The 26,284-nt window shown below is 43.0% G+C and overlaps 1 protein-coding gene across 3 annotated transcripts in view; it reads left to right on the top strand.

Moving 5' to 3' along the window:
• The window catches only part of ABLIM1 (actin binding LIM protein 1), a 311,835-nt gene that overhangs the window by 187,348 nt on the left and 98,203 nt on the right, over nt 1–26,284 (top strand). For all 3 annotated transcript variants that reach the window (XM_024755953.1, XM_024755952.1, XM_024755955.1), the window contains exons 3-5: nt 3,544–3,727; nt 7,914–8,023; nt 25,477–25,603. In XM_024755953.1, the coding sequence (XP_024611721.1) occupies nt 3,544–3,727; nt 7,914–8,023; nt 25,477–25,603 (421 nt within the window). The remainder of the gene's footprint in view (nt 1–3,543; nt 3,728–7,913; nt 8,024–25,476; nt 25,604–26,284) is intronic.

Raw genomic sequence — 26,284 nt, 5'->3', positions numbered from 1 at the left:
TGAAACATTTTTTTAACCCCTTTTTTTTTTTTTTTTTTTTTTTTTTTTGGCGGTACGTGGGCCTCTCGGTGTTGTGGCCTCTCCCTCTGCGGAGCACAGGCTCCGGACGCGCAGGCTCCACAGCCATGGCTCACGGACCCAGCCGTTCCGCGGCATGTGGGATCTTCCCGGACCGGGGCATGAACCTGTGTCCCCTGCATCGGCAGGCGGACTCTCAACCACTGCGCCACCAGGGAAGCCCTAACCCATTCTTTTTAATACAAACTCCATAGACTGGATATATCGTAATTTATCCAACTATTGCTCTGCTGATAGAAATTTGAGTTGTTCCCAGGTTTGGGGTGTTTTTTTTTTGCCAGTACACAAACTGTTACAATAAGGCTGTTTTAATACAAGAAAATGATGCTGAAGGCCAGGACCTGAGTAAAGATGACAAGAAGGCAGAGGAGGGAAATGGATCAAAGAAATGTTTTCTTGGGAAAATGGATTGGATTTAGTGGACAGTTGAAAATTTTGGTGTAAGAGTGGGAGAATGCATAGCACTGCCATTTTATTAAAAGTGGGAATAGCAGAATGTTTCAGAAGAGATGGCAGAGAAGCTGAGAGGGTAGAGTTTGTTTTGACAATGCTGTGTTCGAGTTAGGTGTGCCAGCTGCCCAGCTTTATCCCACAGATAAAGACATAGATTTGAGAATCCTTCACATAAAGTTATAGTTGAAGCTCTGAGAGTGGATGAGACCTGTTCCCAGGGAGGCCTTGTATTCTAGAGGAAGGAGGTGACATCCATGGGAGTTACTTGCATTTAGGGGTCTGGCCAAGGAGACTGAGAAGTTTTGGTCAGAGGAGGAACAGGCAAGTAAAGCCTGGAGAGGGAAGAGTCTGAGATTACATCCCAACTAGTCCAGTCTTGGGAAATGTAATAACGTTACGTACTGTTAGGTCTGAGCAGTACAGACGTTCCCTCTCACTGCTTGCTGTGTGTGCCTTTCATGACCCCTGCCTCTGTGAGTCCGTTTTCAAACACTGGTTTCCTTGTGTATAAACCACCGCAAACAGTGGTACAGTTTGGTAAGCCAATTTGGGCCACTGCTTTGAATTTAAGGACTAAGCCAGGGCTTCCCTGGTGGTGCAGTGGTTGAGAGTCCGCCTGCCGATGCAGGGGACACGGGTTCGTGCCCCGGTCTGGGAGGATCCTACATGCTGTGGAGTGGCTGGGCCCTTGAGCCATGGGCACTGAGCCTGCACGTCTGGAGCCTGTGCTCCACAACGGGAGAGGCCGCAACAGTGAGAGGCCTGAGTACCGAAAAAAAAAAAAAAGGACTAAGCCAAATCAAATAATCAAATTTCAAAGGGGCACAGTTTGATTTTAGTTTGGCATCTCTCAACAGTAATTACAAAGTCATTTTTTAAGGCTATATTAGGTTCATATAAACTAAGACTTCATTATTAAAGGACAGGATGTGTCAACTTCACAAAACCATGTGAACTAGAGAGGCTGCAGAGGTTCCCTAAGGAAGCAGTGAACACAGGGATTTCTAAAATATTTAGAATTAGCTTTGAAGCTGTCTCAACAATCTGTATTACCATAATTGCCCTATTGCCACCAGATCTTTTTATAAAGGATCTGTGAATTTTTACATTCTGTCTACCTTAGGTGATTGGAAGAGAGACTGAAGGGAATTACTAGCAGTCCAAATGCCTTATTTTGTTACCTTTCATGGTTTTGAGAAATACCCAAGTTTGGAAGAGCAACTGAGTCATTGGAACTGCTTGATGCCACTGAGGAGTGAAACCAGTGGGAATTTGCCAAATTTGAGGCTGGATTCAATTTATAATAATTCAAAACTTGGTTCCCAGTGTTATATCAGATACCATGGTTGGAGGTCCCTAAAGACAAATCAAAAGAAGTGAAGCTGAGGACTCTTACCCATGAAGTGCTTTGTCATCTTGTGGGAAAATAAAAAAGAATACGTAGGAAAATATTGAAGAAAGATCTCTAAGGTGTCCTGTGGCCCTCAGGATTGTGGTTACTGTTGTTGAAGGAATTTGCAGGTAGAGTGGGCTTAGTCCATACTTGAGTTCTCTCGACCCACAGGACCATTTGGTAAGGAAAAGGCAGGTGTGGGAGCAGTGGGGGACTGGCAGGTTAGGGAGGCGGCAGGTGATGAACAAGCTGGTTTCCAGGTAATGTGATCACAGTAGGGTTATATGGTGGTCATTTTCAGGCATGACGGACTCAGGCCATCATCTTGGGTTACTTGATTATAAATTGCAAAGAAGGAGGTCATAGCTATGGAGTGTTGATCTAAACAAAGACAGATGAACCCACAGTGGAAAGCTTGTTGTAGGTTCTGCGTCACCTTGAGTGTCTTTAGTAGTTTGCCGTTAGTAGAGACTGCTACCTGAGGGTGGGGCGGTAAGATTCCGTCAGAATCTTACTGTGCTCAACGCTAGTTCATCCTGTGTTCATGTGTCATGGGAACTTATCATGTGTTCCAGTAGGTCCTTAGGAGAGCAATTTAGTGACTGAACTCACCTCGTCCCTACCCCAGCTGAGTGCCCATACCAACTGCTTGCAGGAATAATCAGGACAAATCCTGGATTCTTTGCCCAAGGCCCTGAAGTGTCATCCAAACTTGGGGAGAGAGAGGTTAAGAATGGAGATTTCCAGCTTTGGTGTTGCTTCCCAGTCACTTGGCAGTGGAAAATCTTTACTCGCAGAGGCTGCCTTTGCTTTATTTTTGGACCAGTTGCTGAGTCCTGCTCTGGTCTTGCCTGAACATGCACACCTGGAATCCCAGGACCTGCTTTTTTTTGCACCATCTCCGTAATTCACAGCTGCACAGTTTTGAAAGAGACGCCAAAATCCAGACACAGCAAAGCAGCCTCTTTTGCGTGTGCTGAGGTCCTGAATGACAGTTTTATCTTGGACATGTTCCCTTTTCTTTCCTCTTCTGCTTGTTCATTTTTATCTCTCTCTGTAATATATAAATAATGGACTTATCCTATTTACTGCACAAAGAGAAAATTAAACGTCTGAATTGTTTAGAACTATGAGAAAGTATTTCCAGAGTGTGAAAAAATAGACACTGGACATTTCAGCTTTTGGTGTAGTGGGAATTTATTACTCAGCTCAGTAACAGTTTTGGTCCAAACCAAGCAGTTGTGTGGGCAAGCCGTGCTTTCCTGAATAGCACTGCAAGAGACAGTTTTGTTCATATTTGAGACCGCGTGAACCAAAGGTATTTTTCCATCAAAGACTGATTATCTCTGAATCTTAGACGTATCACAGAAGCTGTGGAGCCCTAGCCAATGGATTTTACTTGCAGGAGACATTGCATAGTTCCCAAAGGGGAGGGAAGCAAAAGGGGAGGGAGGCAAGAGAGAATCAGAGCCCAACAATAAATAGCTCTTTGTACCAGTCCCCCCCTCCCAAACCCCATACTGCTGAGATCATAGAGTAAGTTAGCAGCATGCAGTAGATGGCACTGCTGCCCAGCGGCTTGGCAGATGATGACCAGATGTGAACTTGTCTGTCCACAGTGTGTGGCTGTGACCTGGCCCAAGGGGGCTTCTTCATAAAGAACGGAGAGTATCTCTGCACCCTGGACTACCAGAGGATGTATGGCACGCGCTGCCATGGCTGCGGGGAGTTTGTGGAAGGAGAGGTGGTGACCGCCCTGGGCAAGACCTACCATCCCAACTGCTTTGCTTGTACGATCTGCAGGTAAGTGTGGCTTTCCCCAACAGAGAAGCGCTGGGTTCTGCTGTCAAAGCTTGGAATGTGCGCTTTGGTCTTGGGTTGTACTTAGTCTCTTTTTTTTTAGTGTTTATTTATTTTGGCTGTGCCTGGTCTTAGCTGTGGCATATAGGATCTTTTAGTTGCCGCATGTGTGATCTAGTTCCCCGACCAGGGATTGAACCCGGGCCCCCTGCATTGGGAGTGTTGAGTCTTAACCACTGGACCACCAGGGAAGTCCCTTGAGTTGTACTTAGTCTTAAAATATCTTTTCTTTAAAAAAAATTTTTTTATTGAAGTACAGTTTGATTTACAGTGTTGTGTTAGTTCCAGGTGTACAGCAAGGTGATTCAGTTATACAAATATACACGTATATCTTTTTCATGTTCTTTTCCATTATAGATTATTACACGATATTGAATATAGTTCCCTGTGCTATACAGTAGGACCTTGTTGTTTATCTATTTTACATATAGTAGTTTGTATCTGTTAAGTCCTAATTTATCCCTCCCCCTCGGTAACCATAAATTTGTTTTCTATGTCTGTGGGTCTATTTCTGTTTTGTAAATAAATTCATTTGTATCATTTTTTTTAGATTCCACATATACGTGATATCATACATTTGTCTTAAAATATTTTTGTCTGATGCACCTTTAGATGTTTTTATTTTCCTAGTGTGTTATCAGGCTTAGTCAAAAAGTAAGTTATTTAGGAAACTTTATATGTGATATCCTCCACTAAATAATGTGACTGATTTTAAGTGCCTTGAAACCAAATCTGAAAGCAGCTCTAGATCTTGAGACATTTTGAGCAATGGAAACATGGGAGGAAATGGCATAAATACTTGGAAAGATGAAGCTTATTTGGAAGTATCAGTGTGTGGGAGTGGGTGTGTAAAATAGTTGCATTTGCTCTATAACCAGGGAGAGCAAACTGCCCCATGGGCCAAATTAGCCCCAATACCTGTTTTGTAAATAAAGTTTTATTGGAACACAGCCATGCCCGTTTGTTTATGTATTGTCTATGGCTGGTTCCAAGTGACAGTGGCAGAGTTGAGCAGTTGTGACAGAAACCTTATGATCTGCACAGTCTAAAAATATATTTACAATTTGATCTTTCAGGGGAAAAGTTGCCAACCCCTCCTCTCTATCATCCACCAAGGTTAGATCTTTACTGCACAAAGCAGCTTGATTAGAATGGTCAGAGAGAAGAAGGAAACTGTGTGAAGTGTGAGTGGAAAATGTGGTTCATTGTTGTTGTGTTTTGAGTGCAACACATTACAGAATTTACAATGGGTTCGATTCCTATAATGAGGAGACTCACCAATAAAGGATCAGCTACTTAATTGACCCATGCTAATCAGGCAATCCCATGCCTTTTGGAATGGTGTTGATTCTGTGTGCTCCATTTTGCTATGCCTTTGTAAAAACTACAGTTCAGTTCAGTTCAGTTTGTTTTGTATTTCAGCATTTCATGTTTCTAGGCCAGAGAAATGTAAACTCTAGAAGGGTAAATATGATTTTGTATAATTAATTAACAAGCTAATACACATGGATAAATTGTAATAAGATTTAGATGAAATATTCATAATCAAATTATTTTAATAACTTTATATAACTATTAGCCCATTTTTAAATTATATATATTTTTAAATCATAATTTAAAAATTCTGGGTTAATGAGCTGAAATTTTTTCTGTATTTAATCAAAAGCAAAGCTTCCTCTTGACCTCTCCTTTTTCAGGCTGTAGCTCACAGCCTGGTTAAGAGCCTGGACTGGCATTCGGGAGACCTGAGTCCTGGTCCTGCTTCCTGGGCTGATTTGAGACCTATGTGAGCTAACTTTTCCACAGCAATTGTCTCATCTGTAAGGTGAGAGGCTGTGAACTGCATACAAGTGATTCCCCAAACCTGGATGGTCACTGGAATCCCCTAGGGAGGGTCTCTTTAAAATATCCATTTCTAGCCTTTCTCCCTCCTAACTCATGATGATTTAGTGGTTTCTGAAGGGCCACCAAGGAGGAGGAGACTCAGTCAGGTTGGAGGGCGCTGGCCCTGGTAAACTCCAAGAGGCTTCCTGATCTTGGCCCTGAGAGATCATTGCTTCAAGTTGGTAACGGACAAACATTTATCAGCTGTAGTCCTGTCCCTGCATGTTTGAGCCAGCAGAGAGGTGCCCACTGTTGCTGCTGCTGTATGATGCCAATTTCCTCTGAGGAGGCCACCTTTACAGTTTACAAATTGCATTCATGTAGAAATTAATTTGACCCTCTGAGCAATTCTGTGAAGTCAATCAGGAATTTGTATCCCTACTTATGAGTGACTTTGAGACTCGGAGTGTAAGGGGTTTTCCCAGTCCCTCACATCGCAAGGCCAAGATTTGTACTCAGGTGTTCTGACTCTAAATCCAGTTCTCCTTCTATTACAAACATTCAGGCAAATAGGAGGAAGTGAACCCATATGGGCAGAGGACGTAGGGAAATGAAGGGGGGTCATTTATGAAATAACAAAATTCAAAATTCAGAAGACCTGGTCGCATTGTTGAGAACTGGACTCTGGTTTGTCCCATGGTAGATCTGTGTGGGGTTCAAGTTTAAAAATAGAAGCTTAGATCAGATGCAGGGCCTGGACTAGGGTGAAGCCAGGGAGGCTCCTGGGTGCACAGTTTAAAGGGGTGCTTACTCCCGGGTCATGCGGCACTCCTGACAGCGGGGGGCCTCCTTAGATGCTTTGCCTCGGGTGCCTCGCTGCCCTCACCCTGGTCCTGGCCCTGATCAGAGGCAAAGAACCTGAGCTTATTGTGTCTGTGGACTCTTCATCCCCTGAGGGCCTCCTTACAGAGCAGATTGGAGGCTCGCTTGGTTTTACTTAATAAGTGTGAAGCGATAGGCCTGTTGGTATCCACCGGAGTGTGACTTTGATTATTAAAGACAGGGCGAGTTCTGAGTTGGTGGATACCACCTGCACCTGCCTGTGGCTTGGTCTCCCTAGCTGGTCATTCCACGCAAGTTGCTTAACCTCTCTGGGCCTTATCTGAGCAATGGAAAGTAACGTGGCACCAGGAGAGAAGAGGAGAGGAGAGACCACCTCAACTCAGCACTTCTAAAATTTGGCGGTGTGAGAGTTTAAAACTCTTCCTTGATGACTGGCAACAAGCACATTTGTGGAGTTAAGTCCAAATTTACTATCTGTGTGTGCATTATGGTTAATCACCAACTGTTAGGCGGCCAAAGGGCAACTTAAGGCAGCTGTGAACGTAAAACATGTCCAGAAGCTTGAATTTGTTCTTAAGAAATTGCTTCTGACTCAGATGTGTGGGGATGTTTGGCTTATGAGTTTCAAATTTCCTGATCGACAGAATCACACATTTGAAAACTCATGATGAAGATCATTGGCAAATTGGTCAGTTGCAAGAAAGTAGGCGTGGAAACTGTCATATGGCTATTAATTAATGACTTTTTTTAAAGCTATCTGCCTGCTGAAGTGGGAGCAGAAGACACTGATAACATACCTGAAGAAGGCAATATTTTTGCAACGTGTGCTGTTATTGATGAATATCTAATGTGAAAGGAAAATATCTTTCTGAAAAGAAGCTAATACTAATTTTTAAACAGATATTTATCGCATCTTCGTATTTCTCCAAGTTTATAAGGGACTGGGCCCCTAGCACTGTGAGATATTTAGTTCGCCCATTCAGACGTCCAGGACCAAGTCTAATTCAGCATAATTATCACACTGGTCCAGGGAACTTAAAGAGTTAATGCTTGACCTGTAACCAGTTCTCTTGGGGAAGGGCCTTAAGCTTGAATAGGAATCCATGGCATTTAAAATATTTCTTCCTGGAGGTGTTTCCATTTGGAAAAGGAAAATCGTACTGTGTGCCCTGCTAGGTGACTTGTTGGAACATCCCTCCGCTAATGAGTGGAGGTAGACGGTATCATTTTACTATCTGGTTGCCTGCAGAAGCTGCGCATTCTCCTTTCCTCTCAAAATGAGGCACGTTTGTGTGTTTGTCTGGACTGGATCCAGCTGGCTGGCTGGCTTCAGGCTGCATTTCAAATGGTTTGGCTCCTCTTCGAAGCAGTGAATTGGCACCAGAGGCCAGCCAAGCAGGGGTGAGGAAGAGGAATGAAATTGCTGCAGTGACCTTGAGGGCAAATGTCTTTCTGTCTCCAGGCGCCCGTTTCCACCCGGTGACCGAGTCACGTTCAATGGGAGAGACTGCCTTTGCCAACTGTGTGCACAGCCGATGTCTTCCAGCCCTAAAGAAGCCTCCTGCTCTGGCAGTAAGTGCCCCAGCCACCTGTTGACATGAATTCCTTCATTCCTCAAAGGTAGCTTAGGCAGGTACCTTCCTTTTTGAGAAACTCTGTTAGCCGGAGCCAAGAGGAGGCCTATATCTAAGGCGTTTTCAATTGTAAAACGTGATGCGTGGAGAAGCCTTCACTAAAACCCATGCAGTGAGAAGCATCTCCCTTATTTCAAAAGGACAGAAGTAGAATTTGACATCACACTGTGTATTTTGATTGTAAATGAAGGAAAAAGAATTATAAACTATTACATCAGAAACGCCCCTCTCTGGTCATGGAGGTTAAGCTGTGAGAGCGCTTGGTGGTGATGTGATTGATGTCTCTGTGTATTAGAAAAGCTCTCCCCACTGTGCCTTGGGCAAATGTGGTGGTTATTATTTACTCTTAAATAATTCTTTATCACCCTTAAGTATTCTTTATTCACCTGGAGGGTTTCTGACATTTATTCACTGAACAGATAATTTGCTGAGCACGTACAATGTGTGTGTCATTCACACTAGAGATACAGGCGTGGACAGAACATACTCAGAATCCTCAGGAAACTTATTTTTTAGTAGGAGCAGGTAGACAATGAATGCATGTACAAAAATATCTAATACGTGAAGAAAATTAAAGTAGGAAGAAAAAACAGGGCAATGGGTCTGTGTTTGTATGGGGCAATCAGGGAGACCACTCTTAAAAAGTGTCACCCAAGGCGAGATCGGGAGAAAGTATGGGACAACCTATCCATACATCATGGGATTGGTAATTCTTGATGACAAGGCTTGTCTGACCTGTATGAATCCAAAGAAAACCAACTTCCTTCCAAATAAAAATAGTGGCGAATTGCAGTATATCTTGTAGTAAATAACATTGGGTAGGTCAGTTCACTCTGAAGTGAGAGGGATTCTGAACTCAGGACAGCAAGCAAGGAAGCTCTCCTTCCCTCTGTTTCCTGGGGCGTTAGGACATGGACTAGATAGAGGTTTGCCTCGGTTTCTGTGTATTGTGCCCATCCTCAGAGAACAAATGCCTTTAAACCCTGCCAGTCTCAGCACATAAGAATGAGATAAGCCCCTTCTGCTCCGGAGGAATTTCTTGTAATTTATAACAGCACTTCCAAATCCTCCTGTTAAAGTAGAAGAGTTATAGCTGTTAAAAATAAGAATGTTATGACCAAACGTATTTACATAGAAATTGGATTTTGACCATTGGGAGAAAAGAAGAAAATAAACGTGTTAGCGCATCTTATTCAACACACATGATCAGATCCTTAGCATGTGGATTTATATGCCCTACTAATAAAGAGCAGCAGCCTGGGTAGGATAAGGGCTACAAAACAGGACGCTATCCTAGACCCCTAATAGGGGTTCAAGTCCCTCATTGTGCTTACCTACTCTGCCCCCTGCAGGTCATTGGGAAGGTGACCTAGGTTGAGAATAGGTACCCCTTGCTTGAGAGGGCTTGCTTTGAAAGTATGTTACCAAAAAACTTTGCAGGAATTCTTCAGTCTAGTTAAGAAAAAGAGGATATTATGAGTCCCAGGATAGGATGACAATCTATAACAGAAGATCATGTCTGTAGGCCTATTATGGGACTGGCTGCATCCTCAAATTCAGTGGAGTCCTTTAGTCCAACTATCTTTCTTGATAGGTGAGAATATTGCAGCCCATGAGGATATTCAAGGTCACACAAGCTATCCAATAATAAGGTAGGGTTAGAGGCAGGGCTTCTGACTGCGAGTTTGGGGCTGTCTTTTTGTTTCATCTCATACTCCTCATTGTTTGGTTTAAGAAACAGAAGGAGGATATTTTTAAAGGCTTCCAGTCCTCTTCCTCCATGTAATTTGGAAGCATATTTCCTAATCATAGCTCCACCAAAATGGTTATTCCAATTTCTATTAAACGTTGTTTTGCTTTATCTATATTTTCTTTTTCTATATGACATAGTTGTTATGCACATAAAAAAGAAATTAAAATTCTAAGTATAAAAATGTATCAGACTCAAATTCATTACATTTCTAATGCTAGATTTAACAGTTATTGCGTATGTGCAAATTGTTGGACCAAATCATATTTTCTCCTTTGCTCCCAATGGATGAAACCCCTTTTCTCTGTGCAGCTGCTTTGGTCAGAACATTTTTATTTTCAACAAGTACTTGTCTGTTTAGATAAGTACTCAAATAGCATTTCTGGGGCGCGTGGGTGTGGGTGTCTGTCAAAAAGAGAGCTCTTATATATGGATACACACATGCAAAGTACCCAAAGGAGGCAGGCACACAAGTACAAGAGCAAGTGAATTTTCAGCAAGTTTCTGAAATTCGTTGGAGCATAATTAGAAAACACCTGGTTATTCTTTGTAATTCTTTAAGAAATGCCCTATATTTTAAAACTATACTGATGTTACTTTGATTCTTATTTTTTTAAAAATAATGTAACTTGGCAACGCTTCCTAAAGAAAAGCAAATGATGAAACTTTTCTTTGCTAATGTTCACAGTGTTGGTGAAATAGATCAGAGAGCCAAGGTCCTCTCTTTCCTTTGAAATGTTCTTTCACAAATGAGTTTGCTCTTCTGAACTGAAATTTTATTTCACATTCTGTGGCTGGTTTTCCATAATCACTGAATAGGAGGTGAAGACAGTGTGAGAGGGAGAGAAGAAGTGAAGAGTGGCCAATGGAAGCAAGTCAATGATGTGATGAGAATTAACACAAAATAGGCTCTGTTAGAGCTTTCTCAGTAGAGGTGCAATTTCAGCTACTCAGGGGCCACCATGTCTGTGTTGCTCTAATTTAGGGAGACGTCCCAGTGGAGTGCCTGTGATGTCTTGGGTACTCTGCTTGGTGCTTTCTTCCACATTACAGTAACTCTTCTCACCTTTATTTTATTTTCTTCTTAAAACATTTGCGTAGTACTCACTGTGATCAGGAACTGTGTAGCTGGTGTACAAATTTTAACTCATTTAATCCTCAAAACCACCCTATAGGTTGGTACTAAAACTATCCCCTTTTCACAGATGAAGAAACAAAGGGCCATAGATGTTAAACAATTTGCCCAAGGTTACACAGTGGTAGAGTCGGAATACAAACCCAGGCTCCAGATGCCATGTTACTGTCCCGGATATTTATTTCATAATGTAGGTATCACTCTCTGATTTCCAAAGATGCGGGGTGCTGAGCCTTGGAGCAGTGACCTGACTTGTCTGCGGATTTACTCGAGTGTCTGCCTGCAAGGGCTGTGTGCTTTCTATGTGCCACAGTTGCCTCCCTGGTGTAGCGAGGTTTGGTGAATAGAAACCATCAGGAAGTTACTCATAGAAACAAACTACTTCAATTAAAGATTATTGCCCTTGAATTAGTCAAAACTGTTGCTGCACCCAGTCTAATGCAATTTGAATTCAATAAGCAACAAACATTATATAGCATGGAGATAATAGTAAACATTGCCTCACAGGGTTACAATGAACCTTAATTAAACTGCTTTTATAATTGATTAAAAAGAATCAATTGCCCATGTCTAGCCGATTCATTCTTTAGAAATAAAAATGTATGTCCAGAAAGCATGATGCTCTCCCAGAGGTTTATTGACACTCCTTTAAGGCCTAACTTCACTCCATTCCATGTATCTGCCAGTAATTGAGGGACTGGTTCTTGTGGTGTAAGGAGCCACGTGAGGGGGAGTCTGTGTGTGACAACCTAGAGGGTAGGGAATCGGCTTTGGATGTTGCTTCCTGCATGGCTCTGGTCTATTTCAGGCATCCGAACAGAAGTGGGCTGCTGTCTGAGATCACCCTTTCCGTTTCAAAGGGTGTCTGACTAGTGTCTGATTGTGTGTGGGTTTGGCAGATTGATGCGATGAACACCCCCACACACACATACATCCAAACCCATCTTCCTCTCCTTTACCCCCTCTGTACAGCATTGCCAGTGTTCCAACTGCAGTTGGAACTCCTAAGGTATTGGGGCACATGCTCTGCTTGGACTGAATTTAAATCATTTCAGATAAACAGTCATGTGCATGTTTTCAAAGGGGAGGAAGAATTTTTCAATTATTTTACTTTTCTATTTGGTGCAATAGCTTTTAATAGTTGCAAGATAATTTTTCTTTTATCTATGTCCTCTCTCAAAAAAACATTTGCAGGTTGAGTGGGATTGTCTGCTGAGGCCCCTACAATAGGTGGAGTGGTGACGGTCTGACGCTGGCATCTGACTGCCTGGGGCAGGCTCTGGCTCTAGCCATCTCCTGACCTCTCCATCCTCCAGGTCCTCTTCCGTAAAATGGGATGGCAATAGGTACCTACCTCGTAGGATTAAATAAGTAAATAGATAAAAGTACTGACTACTTATAAAACAAAAACTTACTGTTCACGCATTGACTTCTGAATTTTTGTGTAGGACAATCTTTGCTTTTTGTGACTGTGCGTTTTTCACTCTACCGTTCATGGTGGCTGTCTTTTCTGTTCGTTTGATATTTTCCACCAATATGTAAAACCATTGAAGGCAGGAACACGTGCACACATACAACCCATGGACTGTTGGGTTTTGACTCATGGACTGTTGGGTTTTGCGGCAAGGTCTTCAAAACAGATCAGCCCCACCTTCTTGAGACACTTTCTTCCAGTAGGATAGGATGGCAGAGGAGGCTTGGCAGGCTTCTGCTAAAGAGTATGCGTTCTGGACAGGTTGATGGCTGCTTTTTATCCCAGTTCTACCACATACAGTCTGTGTGGCCTTGAGAACTCAGTCTCTGCCAGTGTTTCTTTGCCTATAAAATAGGAAACAGTGATAGTTCCTTTCTTGGGCTTCCCTGGTGGTGCAATGGTTGGGAATCCGCCTGCCAGTGCGGGGGACATGGGTTCGAGCCCTGGTCCGGGAGTATCCCACATGCCGCGGAGCAGCTGGGCCCATGTGCCGTAACTACTGAGCCCGCGTGCCACAACTACTGAAGCCCATGCTCTGCGACAAGAGAAGCCACCACAATGAGGAGCCCACACACAGCAATGGGGACCCAAGGCAGCCAAAAATAAATAAATGAAATTAAAACAAATAATAATAGTTCCTTTCTCATTGGGTTGTTCTGGGGATCATATAAGTAAAGTACTTAAAAGATTCATGATACCTAATAAGCTCATCCAAATGTTAACCATCGTTCTTTAAGGAAGTTACAAGACTAGAACTTGAGCTTAGAGATAATTTAGAATCAGAAAGGAACAGAAGAAGAGAGCGTAGCATGCTGGTTTCAAATATGGGCTCTACCTTTCAGAGGGCTTGGGTTTCACTCCTGGTCCTGCTTCTTCCTAGCCATGAAGTCATGGACAAGCTATTGGATGTCTCAGAACCTTCATGCTCTCATCTGAAAATCGGAAAATAGCTACTCCTAAGGGTTGTTATGGGAATTAAATAAGATAATACTACGTGGGAGGACAGTCTAAATGTGGGGAGGGTACTTGTAAAAACAGCACAGGGGGAACCCAAACAGAGCAAAGGCTTTGTTCTTCCACGTCCTGAGAAGAAAAGCTGGAAGGTTAGAGCAAGGGTGCCAGGTCTCCGGAGGCTCTAAGGGGTTTGGCAATGTGGAGCTTGGCTTAACCCGGAGGACAACCAGATGAAAACAATGTTCCAGAAAGATTAAGGTGGTAATGGCAATGGTGGTGTGCAAAATCAGTGATTTGACATCAGTGATCAGAGCTGGGGAGACCATTGGTTGTGGGTACAGGTAATGGCCGTGAGAAAAGGTGAGGAAGATGAATGAAAGGACTAAGTCAAAGAAAGATATGGATGTCATTCATTCATTCAATGAGCATTTCTTTGGGCACCTACTGTGTTCCCGGCACCAGCCAAATTCTTTACTGCACAGTTAACATCATGTATGACGGTGATACATTTGTCACAATTAAAAAACCAACATTGGTACATAACCTGTAGCATTTTAATTGTTTAAATGTGTGCCCACCTCCACCACCAAGTTAATGAACTCATTAAAGATAAGGACCCTGCTGTCTTTCTCTCTTATACAAGGTCTAGCACATAAAGCCCTAAATAAACACTCCAGAAATTGAATCAAAGCCATCTTTATCTCTAAACAGAGCTAATAACAATCTTCTCTTTATAAATGGGTTTAAGTGTTCATTGTAAAACAATACAAATTTTACAGAAAAGTACAAAGAAGGAGATGAAAATCACCCGAAATCCCATCACAATGAGATTACCTCTGTTAACATCTTGGTGGATATGCTTCTGGATTTTGCTCTAAGTGCTATAGACACAGGTACAACTTCGCATAAATTCTTCCCATAGCATTTTGGTCATGTGTCTTCTCATCAAACATCATTTGTTCTTTTGAGTGTCACACAAAAGATTGAAAGCTTTGAATTTGCTTAGGCTCCCTGGCTACAGGGCCAGCTCACAGGTGTCCCGGCCAAAGCTGTGCTTTGCATTTCTATTGTGACAGTTATTACCACATAGCTCCCCTAGCTCTTTGCATCTTTTTCTCTCCAACCAGACTATGAGCTACCTAATGACAAGCTCTTTTATTTTTTCCCCCTAAGAATAGCACTGTGCACACAGCAAGTACATGAATGTTCATTTAGTGGGTAAATTGATGTCATCCCAGGAGAGCCTTTCAGGTAATCAATCTCAGCTCCCAGGTCTGGAATGTTGAGTTCTGAATGCTACTTGAATGACGATAGTGACAATGGCTTTTGTGGTTTTGTAAAATTACATAGTACAGCTTGGGTGCATGAGGGCAAGGTGTATCGGCATGTTTAAATGTTCATGTTCTCATCTTATTTACAAGTCTTTCCTCTTATTTAATAAAAGGGGAAGGAGCTATTGCTTTAGAGAATTTGGCTGATGACAGCATCACAAGGTTTTTTTGATTTTGGGGGTTTTTTTTTTCAGTAGAAGTGTCAGGGAATGTATTTCCCAACTTTGAGTGTGAGGTTAGAGAGGCCTCACCTGTCTGGGCACTTAGGGTGCCAGCCCCTGGCCTGGAAGGACAGGGTCTAACCTGACATGGCAGTTCCAATATTGCTCTACCGGGTACGGATTAGACTGTTGAGAGAGTTTGGAATTGACATAGTAGCCAAAGATTCATTGCGGGAGGACAAGGTATGTCGCAAAAAGGAACATTAATATTTAGATGTTTCAGACTGAAACCTGTTACAATTATGAGTCAGACATAAAGATCCCAGAGTGACATATCTTTTCACTTAACCAGAAACTGGATTATCTCGGTTGCAAGAAAGGAAGAAAAGTTCCCGCCTTATAGGGAATGGGTCCAACTAAGGGGCAAAAAGGGAAAATGGGTACAAAAAAATGTTTCAGTGGTTGGCAAGTTAATGGTATTTTGTTATTTGCTGTTTTCATTTCACTAGATACGTCTTTTATGTAATAAGACCCACAGCTTCTGACAACTTATCAGTAAAACTAGAATTTTAATGATTGGAAGCGTGGTTATTCCCCAGTTTAATTTTTCAGCAGCAGTAAAGACTTAGCTGTTCAAAGGACTGCTGTGTATATCTATAGTTGTATATTCCTATAGACTGTCCTCAGAGGGATATTGAGAAATTACTCTTAGAGCTTATCTCCAGAAGAAAGGGAGCAGTAGCAGGGAGATAGGGAAGGAAAGGAATTATTTTTACTACATGAAAAAAAAAAGTTTAACTATGTGTATGTATTACCTATTTAAAACCAAAGCACATCAAAAATAAAAATAATGTTAAATTTTTAAAAAGGGACTTCCCTGGTGGTGCAGAGGTTAAGAATCCACCTGCCAATGCAGGGGACATGGGCTCGAGTCCTGGTCCGGGAGGATCCCACATGCTGTGGAGCTGCTAAGCCCGTACGCCACAACTATTGAGCCTGCGCTCTACAGCCTGTGAGCCACAGCTGCTGAGCCCGTGTGCCACAACTACTGAAGCACACCTAGAGCCCATGCTCTGCAACAAGAGAAGCCACCACAATGAGATGCCCACGTAGCGCAACGAAGAGTAGCCCCTGCTCGCTGCAACTAGAGAAAGCCCATGCGTAGCAATGAAGACCCAGTGCAGCCAAAAATAAATAATATAAATAAAAATAAATTTATAAAAAAAAAATAAGTAAATAAATAAAAGGCCCATTCCAGACTGAAGTCTCACTGCAGTTTGCCCTTGCTGTGACCTTCAGTTGTGTATGTATTAAGTGACTGGTCGGTCACATGAGGAAAGTACTGAAACTGACATTCTACCCTTTCTTTTCTTCTTTCTATCTTTGGAATAGAGTCAATGAGCTGATATTGGCTAATGAGTACTGGATCTGAGAAACTGACGTAAAACTCAAGTATGATTTCCTCTTTGGCAAGAGCCAGGTTTGCTGGGTGATGACGTAAAACTCAAGTATGATTTCCTCTTTGGCAAGAGCCAGGTTTGCTGGGTGACCATAGCCAGTTAAAGATTTATCATGAAACTCCTCACCAGGTTAAAGTTTACAACTTAATTAAGGAAATCAGTATAAGGGCAAACCTTCTTGGTACAGATTTTTTTGACTGAAATTCACATAACATAAAATTAACCATTTTAAAGTGAATGTTTAAGTACTGTTCACAACATTGTCCAACCACCACTTCTATTTCCAAAACATTTTCATCACCCCAAAAGAAGACTCTGTACCCATTAAACAGTTACTCCCAGTTCACCCCTTCTCCCAGCCCCTAGGAACTACCAATCTGCTTTCTGTTTCTGGGTATTCACCTATTTTGGACATTTCACATAAATGGCGTCATACCAGTGTGGACTTTTGTTTCTGGCTTCTTCCACTTAGCATAATGTTTTCAAGGCTCATCCATGTCATAGCATGTGTCAGAATTCCTTCCATTCAACTCCTGCTTAATAGATTCATAACCAATTAATGGAGAGGAAAGGCAAACAATCTGGCTCCTTTTAATAAAATTTCCTGTTCAGATCCTGGTCATGAATATGAGAAAAAACACACCCAATGCTAATTAAAGGAGGGGGCTTCTTGACCTTGAGAATTTGTAATACTCCTATCGGAATTCTGTGAGCACTGGCTCAGGGGTTAGAATTGGAAGTTTCAGATGTGTAAATGGTCTGTATTTATAAAAATTATGACCAAAGCTATAAGTATATATGATATACACCTTAAAAGAAGGAAAGATGGGATTGACTGCCAAATATTAGACAATAGAGGGCTCAGAAGATGACTGTTCCTGGTCCTGCCTACAGCTTTCCTGATGAGGCTGATAACCTGCTGCTGCCATGGCCCATGGAAACTTGTTTGTTGTGCAGTATTGTTTTCCCAAGACAACAAGAACCTTCACCTAAAATAGCAGGTCAGAGGCTGCTCTGGCTTGTGATGTTTCCATCATGGCCGTCAAGATAGCAAAGGGAGCAGCTAACCTAGGCAAGGACATGGTGATTGTGCAAAGTCTGGTTCAAGATTACATATTCAGGCAGCCCATAGCCTTTTAAAATAATTCTGCATCATTTTTAGTGAATTTAGATATAAATTATTGAGAGCCATAAGATGGCAAATACACTGTACCTATGTGAATATAAATAAATGTAAATGTCCCAATTCCCCTCAGCCCCAGCTCATATTTGTCTCGTGACCCCATGTATTGCTTTCTGGCAAATGGCAGCGTAGAACTTAAGAAGTTAAAAAGTACTTAAAAAACTAATTCTTGAAAAGTGCTTAGCCTAACACATTTGCATTTTGCCCTCGATCTGTCTTTTCTTTTGGTGACCTCATACCCATGGAATTTGCCGTGACATGCTAGAAAAGAAAATTGCAGACTCATGTCAGTAACTCGACACGGATTGTGGCCAGTCAGTAGTCGTCAACTCAGATGTCTGGTTGGAACTTGACAACACTGAGCAGCACAGCTGAAGATCAGACATTCAACGGTGTACACTTGCTAGATGGACGCTCTTATCACTACTAAATGCTGTGGCCTTTTTAGTCAAGGAAGGGTTTTCAAATACCCAAACCCCAAACCCCTTATACCTTAATGATGTTAAAACTGTAGCACAAGTCTTATTAAAAAAAAAAAAAATAGGGCTTCCCTGGTGGCGCAGTGGTTGAGAGTCTGCCTCCCGATGCAGGGGACACGGGTTTGTGCCCCAGTCCGGGAAGATCCCATGTGCCGCGGAGCGGCTGGGCCCGTGAGCCACGGCCGCTGAGCCTGCGCGTCCAGAGCCTGTGCTCCGCAACAGGAGAGGCCATAGCAGTGAGAGGCCTGCGTACCGCAAAAAAAAACAAACAAAAAAAATAGCATAGGGAATGTCTGGATTTTTTTTAAATTGATGGGTTACAGATTCAAGGGCCTACAAAAAAGGGCCAGGCTGGTAACATAGGTGCATATGCTCAGTCCAAGCGTGAAAACAGGTGGCAGTGGACATTTAGACCCTAGGGAGGGATGCGAATCTTAGCAAACTGAAAACATCTGTCCTGTCTAGGGTGGGCAGCCACTACGTGCCTCCCACAGTTATTCACACAGAGGAATCCACGTGCCAGAGACTGATCAGATGTGTTGAAAGCTTGTGTCAAAGGCAGCTTGTTGACCTCACAGAATCTGACCCATGTTCAGGTCACACTTCTCTTGTCTCCACTTTCTCTCTTTTTGGGTAGAACAGCTGTTCTCCGGTATTCTGCATTCACCATTTTATTACACGAGGTCATGGTAAATCCACATCCTGTGGGAGACGTTGAATGACAAGATATGATGTCATTAAATTCAGGATTCAAGTTAGCCAAACCCTGGAATTTAAATTGGGGGGTTTTGTTTGTTTGTTTTCCTTAAAGCTCCTTGTATTGACACCTGGCCAGGGATAAAGTGCCTTTAGTTAACAGTCTATTAAAAGGACACCACTTGAATATTTTATAGGGTCTCCAAAATCTTATTCTACTTTCTATTAATAACAACCTATGTCTGTTTTCAGTATTTGTCGCTTTGTTTGCCTGGTGTGTCTTCTTTCTGCTGAAATAGATGTGTCTGGGACAGATCTTGTAGGCTTTTTAAAAATTTTTTCTTTCCTTCTGCCACATCTCCTAGGCTAGAATGAGGAAAACTCAAAGTTGATGACTAGTGATGTGCAGTTTTGGACATGGAGTGGTGTCTCAGACACATTGTTCCTTTCTAAGAATGTGTACATTCAACATGCAAAAGGTATATATAACATGCATCCATAGTAGATTTAAATTAACAACAACAAAACACCTGGCTCGCTACTGTTCGTTCCCAGAAGGCGGTGAGGTGTCTTATGGAGAAAATATGTGTGCGACAAAAGCTTCCTTCAGGTATGAGTTATAGTGCTGTTGGTTATGAGTTCAGTGTGAAAGACTCAACAGTTTATAGTGAGTGAAGTGTCTTGAAACAGAAACAAACAAAAACCCTATATCTGAAATGATTTCGTGTCTATTTTTCATCCACATGTATAGCCATGAACTTACATGCTAATCTCGGTTGATGACAACTAGAGTTTCTTTTTTTATTCTCTCTTTTTTTTTTTTTTTTTTTTTGCGGTACGCGGGCCTCTCACTGTTGTGTCCTCTCCCACTGAGGAGCACAGGCTCCAGACGCGCAGGCTCAGCGGCCATGGCTCACGGGCCCAGCCGCTCCGCGGCACATGGGAGCTTCCCGGACCGGGGCACAAACCCACGTCCCCTGCATCAGCAGGCAGACCCCCAACCACTGTGCCACCATGGAAGCCCTAGGGAGAATTTTTAATAGGACGCATTTTGAGTTCCTTGACAAAAGTGTGCAATTTCTGGCTAACCTGTTTCAACAAACCCCCTCCATCCTCCCCAGCCTCAGGTCTGCTCCTCATAAGCTCTTACTAATGCCTGGTAGGCAGCTTTCTCAGGTGGGTTCATTCAAGATGCTTGGGCGTGGGTACCAGCCACAGGACACAAGTGCATCCCCGGTGAGCCAAATGGTGGCCATACACACCTCTCCTACTTCTGTCTTCTCCTTAGCCTGCCATCAAGAGGAGGGGCTCCAGCCGGCTTCCTGCCTTCCAAATTTTCCAGACTTAGCAGGCTCCAGACTTTTTGTTCATGAACGCTACCAAGCTCCAGGACAGTCCAGTCAATTTGTCCCAAGAACTCTTAACATCAAGCTTCTCATGGATCCACAGGAGCACCAGAGCCTGAGCATCCCCACTCAGTAAACATATATGTGGGGAGTGGGGGGCTGGTCCCCCCGCTCTCCCAGGGTCCTCTAATCCTTCTCACAGCAGAGGGGAGGGAACACCCCATTCCTGCTGTGTGGACAGCTCCCTGCCCACTCTCCTCTATGCCTTTGTGAATTTCTGATTTCAGAGGTAGGGAGGCAGTAGGCGTTGAGAGTCATCAGGTAGATTCTACTATCTTTTGGTAAATCCAGCAAGGATATTCCTAGCAACCTGCTCTGGAAGACGGAAAATTTTTCATCATCGTTTTCAGCTTTAAGATGATACATAGCCCAAAATTTCAGGACACTAGGAAATGTCCCATTCCATATTCTAGAAGCTTTGGTCGCAGATGGGTGGTTACTGTGAATGGCAGCTTCCACCTCCACTCATGGTTCTAGGCATGACAGAAGCCTGGGAAGGCAGGGGTGATTGGGAATTCAGTTACCACAAAGTTCCCTCTTCTGTAGCTCCGTTCCGCAGCCTTCTGTTCCAGAAAATCATCTTCACAGAGTAAGACATCTTTTTGGCTCTTACCCTTCCCAAATGGGAAATTCTAGGAAGGCAGAAATCGTTCTTAAAAGGAACATAGGGGGCTTCCCTGGTGGCGCAGTGGTTGGGAGTCTGCCTGCCGATGCAGGGGACAAGGGTTCGTGCCCCAGTCCGGGAAGATCCCACATGTCGCGGAGCGGCTGGGCCCGTGAGCCATGGCCGCTGAGCCTGCGCGTCCGGAGCCTGTGCTCTGCAACGGTAGAGGCCACAACAGCTAGATCCGCGTCCCCCAAAAAAAAAAAAAAAAAAAGGAACATAGATATCCAGGCTCCAGGCTGACAGGACCTTAAAGGCAGCCCAAGTGATGACATCTTTCTTAGCATCATGAAAACACAGGTTTCCTTCCAGAGAGCCATTTGTCACCTTCTTCAACTTAAGTACTTTAGAAGCCCAGGTGTCCATGGCCCTATGCCAAAAAAGAAAAAAAAAGAGAGAGATTAAAGGAGACAGGATCCCTATCCTCAAGGATATTTATTAACTTTGAACAAAATTATATAAATATGGAACCAGGTGTGTACATGGATATTAGTTTAACTTGGACATAAGTAGCCAAATCCCTGCTTTTCTCTTGGCTCCTGGTGCCAAGAATGAAAGGCTTGGGGGCAGAGTGTTTAAGGCTGTTGCAGTTTGCTTCTGTTTTCACATTTGGTCGTTGTATATCCCTGACAGAAGACCAGCGAGTTGCTAGAGGGTTTGATTGCCTTAATGCTGCTCCATATTCACCTATTTCTGACTTTGGCAGTAATTCCAGTGCCAATCACCAGCTTTCTATATTTACCAGCAGCTGCTTCAGTGATGTGGAAACAATTTTCTCAACAGCTGAAAAACATGAAGATAGAGACGAGGACATTTTGTTCTTTATAAAAGAGCTTAGCTGGAATGAGCATAGGAGACACAAACCATCAGCACAAATCTTTTTATCTCAGCATCTTTTCTACTTTCCCCAGCATGACATCAGGCTTAAGGAGAGTATAAAGTTTTGTCCAGAGAGAAACGAATGGGTAACCTCTGTGGAATACACTGGAATACTTTGAATCAGCTGGGCCAGTATCCTACTTTCCAGGAGGCCATCTTTGCTGATTTGCTTGATTTATGTCTTAAGGTTTGGGATGAAGGAGCCTCATCCCCAACCTCTACTTCCAGCCCAGTTTCACCAGCTGGCTGGCTCTAGGTGGTCACACTCAGTGAATGCTTCTTCATGAAACATAATCAAGATCAGTTGTAGAATGTGTGCCGTCCGTGGAACAGTACAGGGCATGGAGGATCTGAGAGGTTCAGGACACCACCTGTGAGGTCAGAGGCTTCCAGACTGCAAGGCACTTTGACTCCATGACTGTGAGGGATAATAAAGATTGTGAAAAACAACTACTGAAGAGTATATGCCATGTCTATAAAACGCTCACACAATGCCTGGTTCACCAAAGCCCTCAGTGCAGAATGATCAGAGAAGTCATTATTGCACTCAAATTGTCTCAGCTGCTATCAGAGCTCTGAGGTATCTGGGCATGAATGTGCTTATAAAAACCGCAAGACAGAATCAAGAAACCTGGTTTCTAGTCCCATCAGCCCCTACCAAGGAAAGGGGAGTGCCCTTTCCTTGGCGCTCCCCATGTGGAGTGCCCAACAGGTACCAAGCATTCTAAGTGTTATACAAAGCACTTCACGACGCAGAGTTTCTCTTCTTCCTTGCAGCAACCTGAGAAGTGGGTCAGCATTTCCCAGATGAAGAAATGAGGGGTCAGAGAGAATAACTTTTCCGAGTTAGTGCCCAAGTCTTCCTAACCCTAAAGCCAGCCCTCTCGCCGTCCCCGCACCTTTGATCTCCCTCAACCCAGTGCTATGCAGGGGAGATACCAAACAGCTCCACTGACCTTCTTGAGCCTGACTGTCTTCAGTTGTAGAATTGAAAACCCATCTCTAAAGTTTATTTTCTGCTTTAAAAACTCTATCAACCAGCATCTTCCGTGTTATTTTAAATCCTTATTGCCACCTGGTGGGCATAATCTAATCAGAAGAATGAAGAAAATATTCAGTTCGCTTGGATTAAAACCTGCCAATTCATCTTAAATCCATACTGTGCTCCTGACCTTTAAAAATTGTATTTATGAGCAAATATCATGGCCTTCCATTTTTATCTTTGTAGTAAACTACCAGATGAGTGGTCCCCTTTGAAAGACTTTTGGTGAATTGCTGGGAATCGTATAAACCCCAGCTCTTAAAAAAATCTGTAACGCTTTGTGACCGTATAATACACACTCAGCTTATAATGGGCTATACTTAAAGAAATTCTAATCTGCAATATTCATAACTTGTATTGCAGATATACTTTTAACTTTATAAATATTTTGCTCAGCAATTTTTTACATTCTCCTGATAAAAAAATATGAGCTTATGGGGCTTCCCTGGTGGCGCAGTGGTTGAGAGTCCGCCTGCCGATGCAGGGGACACGGGTTCGTGCCCCGGTCCGGGAAGATCCCACGTGCCGCGGAGTGGCTGGGCCCGTGAGCCATGGCTGCTGGGCCTGCGCGTCCGGAGCCTGCGCTCCACAATGGGAGAGGCCACAACAGTGAGAAGCCCGCGTACCGCAAAAAAAAAAAAAAAGAGCTTCTGTTATGCATAGTGTTTTACAGCTTCCTTTTTTTTACTCCATCTATTTTGGACATCTCTCCATGTCAGCACACAAATCTACCTCCTTCGTTTCAATGGTATGTAGTATTCCATTATTGACCATACTGAAATCAGTGTAACCAGTTTCTCATTAATGTCCACATCGGCTATTTTCAGTTTTATTGTTACAAAAATGCGGTAGAGGATGAATATATATTCTTCAGGGGATAGACATACACTCACATGCACATTCGTTTGCAAGTTTATTTGTAGAATAAAATCTTAGACTGAAATTGCTGAATATAAAGGTTATGTAAATACCCACTGACCAGAGGTCACCAGAAGCACACCTGTAGTCAATAAAAAAAAGTCAAGTGTACTTAACAAACCACAGCAAGGGAGAAAACAAGAAGAATTGTGAGCTATCTCTGGATGACATTTAGAGGAACTTTTTATAGGATTTGGGCTTGTGCTGGGTACTGTTAGGGAAGCTTTTCTAGAAGGAGAGAGAAATCAAGTTAGGCTAGAAATGTCATTCTTAGTACAGGAGCAGCAGTCACAGGTGTGGTCAGAAAAGGGGTGTGTGTAATCATTTTGTGTACCAAGAGGCCTTGTCTGCACCTTTCTTTATTCCGTGAGTGTTTTTTTATGATCAGTTGGAGACATCGTGAGCAACGTGCCAACAGTGCTTTCTTTCACTTTCGCAGGTACGTTGATTTTACAGAAATTGCTTTACAGAAAGGTTGTACCAATTTACAGGGCGACCTCGAAGATACTGCCTATTCGGTGGGATCAGTTCTAGACCACCACAATAGAGCAAATACAGCAATAAAATGAGTCACATGAGGTTTTTTTGGTTCCCCAGTGCATATGGAAGTTATATTTACATCATTCTGGAGTCTGTTAAGTGTGCAAAACATGATGTGTAAAAAAGCAATGTACATACCTGAATTAGAAAGTACCTTATTGCTGAAAAATGCTAACCATCCTCTGAGCCTTCAGCGAGACTTAGCAGGAATATCAAAGATCACTGATCACAGATCACCATAACAAACACAATAATAATGAAAACGTTTGGAGAATTGGGAGAACTACCAAAATGACACAGAGACACACAGTGAGCAAATGTTTTTGAAAAGATGGCGCCAGTAGACTTGATTGAGGTAAGGTTGCCACAAACCTTCAATTCGCATTATATTTAAAGCACCATAAAGTGAAACACGATAAAATGGGGGTACGCCTGTACATTCTTCTGGGTTCTCTTAAATATTCCATTTCCCTAACGACTATGTTTTTAATAATCAGAATAAGGGCAATTGTAATAATAGCAAATGTTTATAGAGCTCTAAGGCCTTTATTTCATTGATTCCTCATCAGAGAACTTGAGACAGGCACTAATAGCATCCTGGCTTTCATATGAGGAAACCAAGACTTAGAAAAGGCGAGAACCAGCCTGGGTCACGTGGCTAGCTGACGTGAGCTGGGGTTCAGAACCAGGTCGTCTCATTGCAGGGTCCACACTCGCCACCATGAAGAAACACTTTCTCCTCTATCTGCTTCACAGGAGCCTGTCAGGGAGAATTGAAGGCTAAGGAATTAAAAGCCATTGAATTGATGATCACAAATCTTCGAAAGTCTGGTTTAGGCTGATAAGGAAGTAGAGTCCTGTTTACAAAAATGAGACTGAACGGGCAGCCTTCCAAGAGTCCCATACATAGTGTTAGAGAGGCATCCAGCATGGTATGCTTAGCTACTCACATGTGCCCTCAATTAATAAAGGCCGATGAGAGCTTTCTTAAAATCACAGCCAAGACACTATAATTAAATATTCTCTGGGCCAGCTGGAGCTCAGAGGGTAGTTACATCACCCCCAAGGAAATAAATTGATGAAGGACATCCATGCCCTTGGATCCACGGAGGTTTATGACGTTCCCATCCTGTGTGAGGATGGGGCCTGCGAGTCCGCTGGGGAAGGTTTCGTGCAGGGAGCAAACGCGGAATGAAATTGTGCTTAAGTAAATATTTATTGAGTGTGTGATGGGTGCACACTGGGGTTCAGAGCAGGCCTGCATGCTTGGATTCAGCAAAACAAACGTGGAGTAACCACTGGTGGCTGCTTTTTTCCAGATTGTGCTGGCTGCGGGCGAGATATCAAGAACGGGCAGGCGCTCCTGGCCCTGGAAAAGCAGTGGCACTTGGGTTGCTTTAAATGCAAGTCCTGCGGCAAAGTCCTCACCGGGGAGTACATCAGCAAGTAAGACTGGGGCTTGGGGCGTGGATCCTTTCAGCGGGGATGGGGCCTGTTGGGCCCCTCTGTAGGCCCTGCTCTCCGGGACTCCACCCCATCCCATCAGACATAATGAAAGACATTCACATCCCACAATCAATATGAACTTTTTGCTATAAAACTTTTGAAGAGAATTTTATTCTTCTGTTGTTGCCTACTATAAGTTTAATGAAATATTCATCATTGCCTAATGTAACAATTAATGAAGCTGACATAAGGATAGGCTGTATGTTGTAACCAATTAAGCATTTAGTAATTGTGCTAATTTTTTTTTCCTATTTGGAACTAGTAAACCTTTATCCTCCTTCCAGGTCTCAGACATATTTGTAGACACCCCCCCCAAAAAAAAAAAAAAAACAAACACTCAGGGTCTAGGCACAGAGCCCATTAGGACCACCAGGGCATAGGTTCATTAGTGTCAGATGCTGGTGTAGATAATAGAGCAGGTGAAGTTTTTGTTTTTGTTTAATGTAACCTGCAAAAACTAGTTACAGTCGTTACCTTTTAAATTAAGGAGGAGGGACTTCCTCGGTGGTCCAGTGGTTAAGACTCCGCACTTCCACTGCAGTGGGCGCGGGGTTTGATCCCTGGTCAGGGAATTAAGATTCCACATGCCGTGCAACCAGGCCAAAAAAAAAAAAAAAAAAA

This window comes from Neophocaena asiaeorientalis, unplaced genomic scaffold (genome assembly GCF_003031525.2).
Source record: "Neophocaena asiaeorientalis asiaeorientalis breed wild unplaced genomic scaffold, Neophocaena_asiaeorientalis_V1.1 scaffold85, whole genome shotgun sequence".
In the NCBI taxonomy this organism is placed as follows: domain Eukaryota; kingdom Metazoa; phylum Chordata; class Mammalia; order Artiodactyla; family Phocoenidae; genus Neophocaena; species Neophocaena asiaeorientalis.
This window is presented reverse-complemented; position numbering and strand designations above follow the sequence as displayed.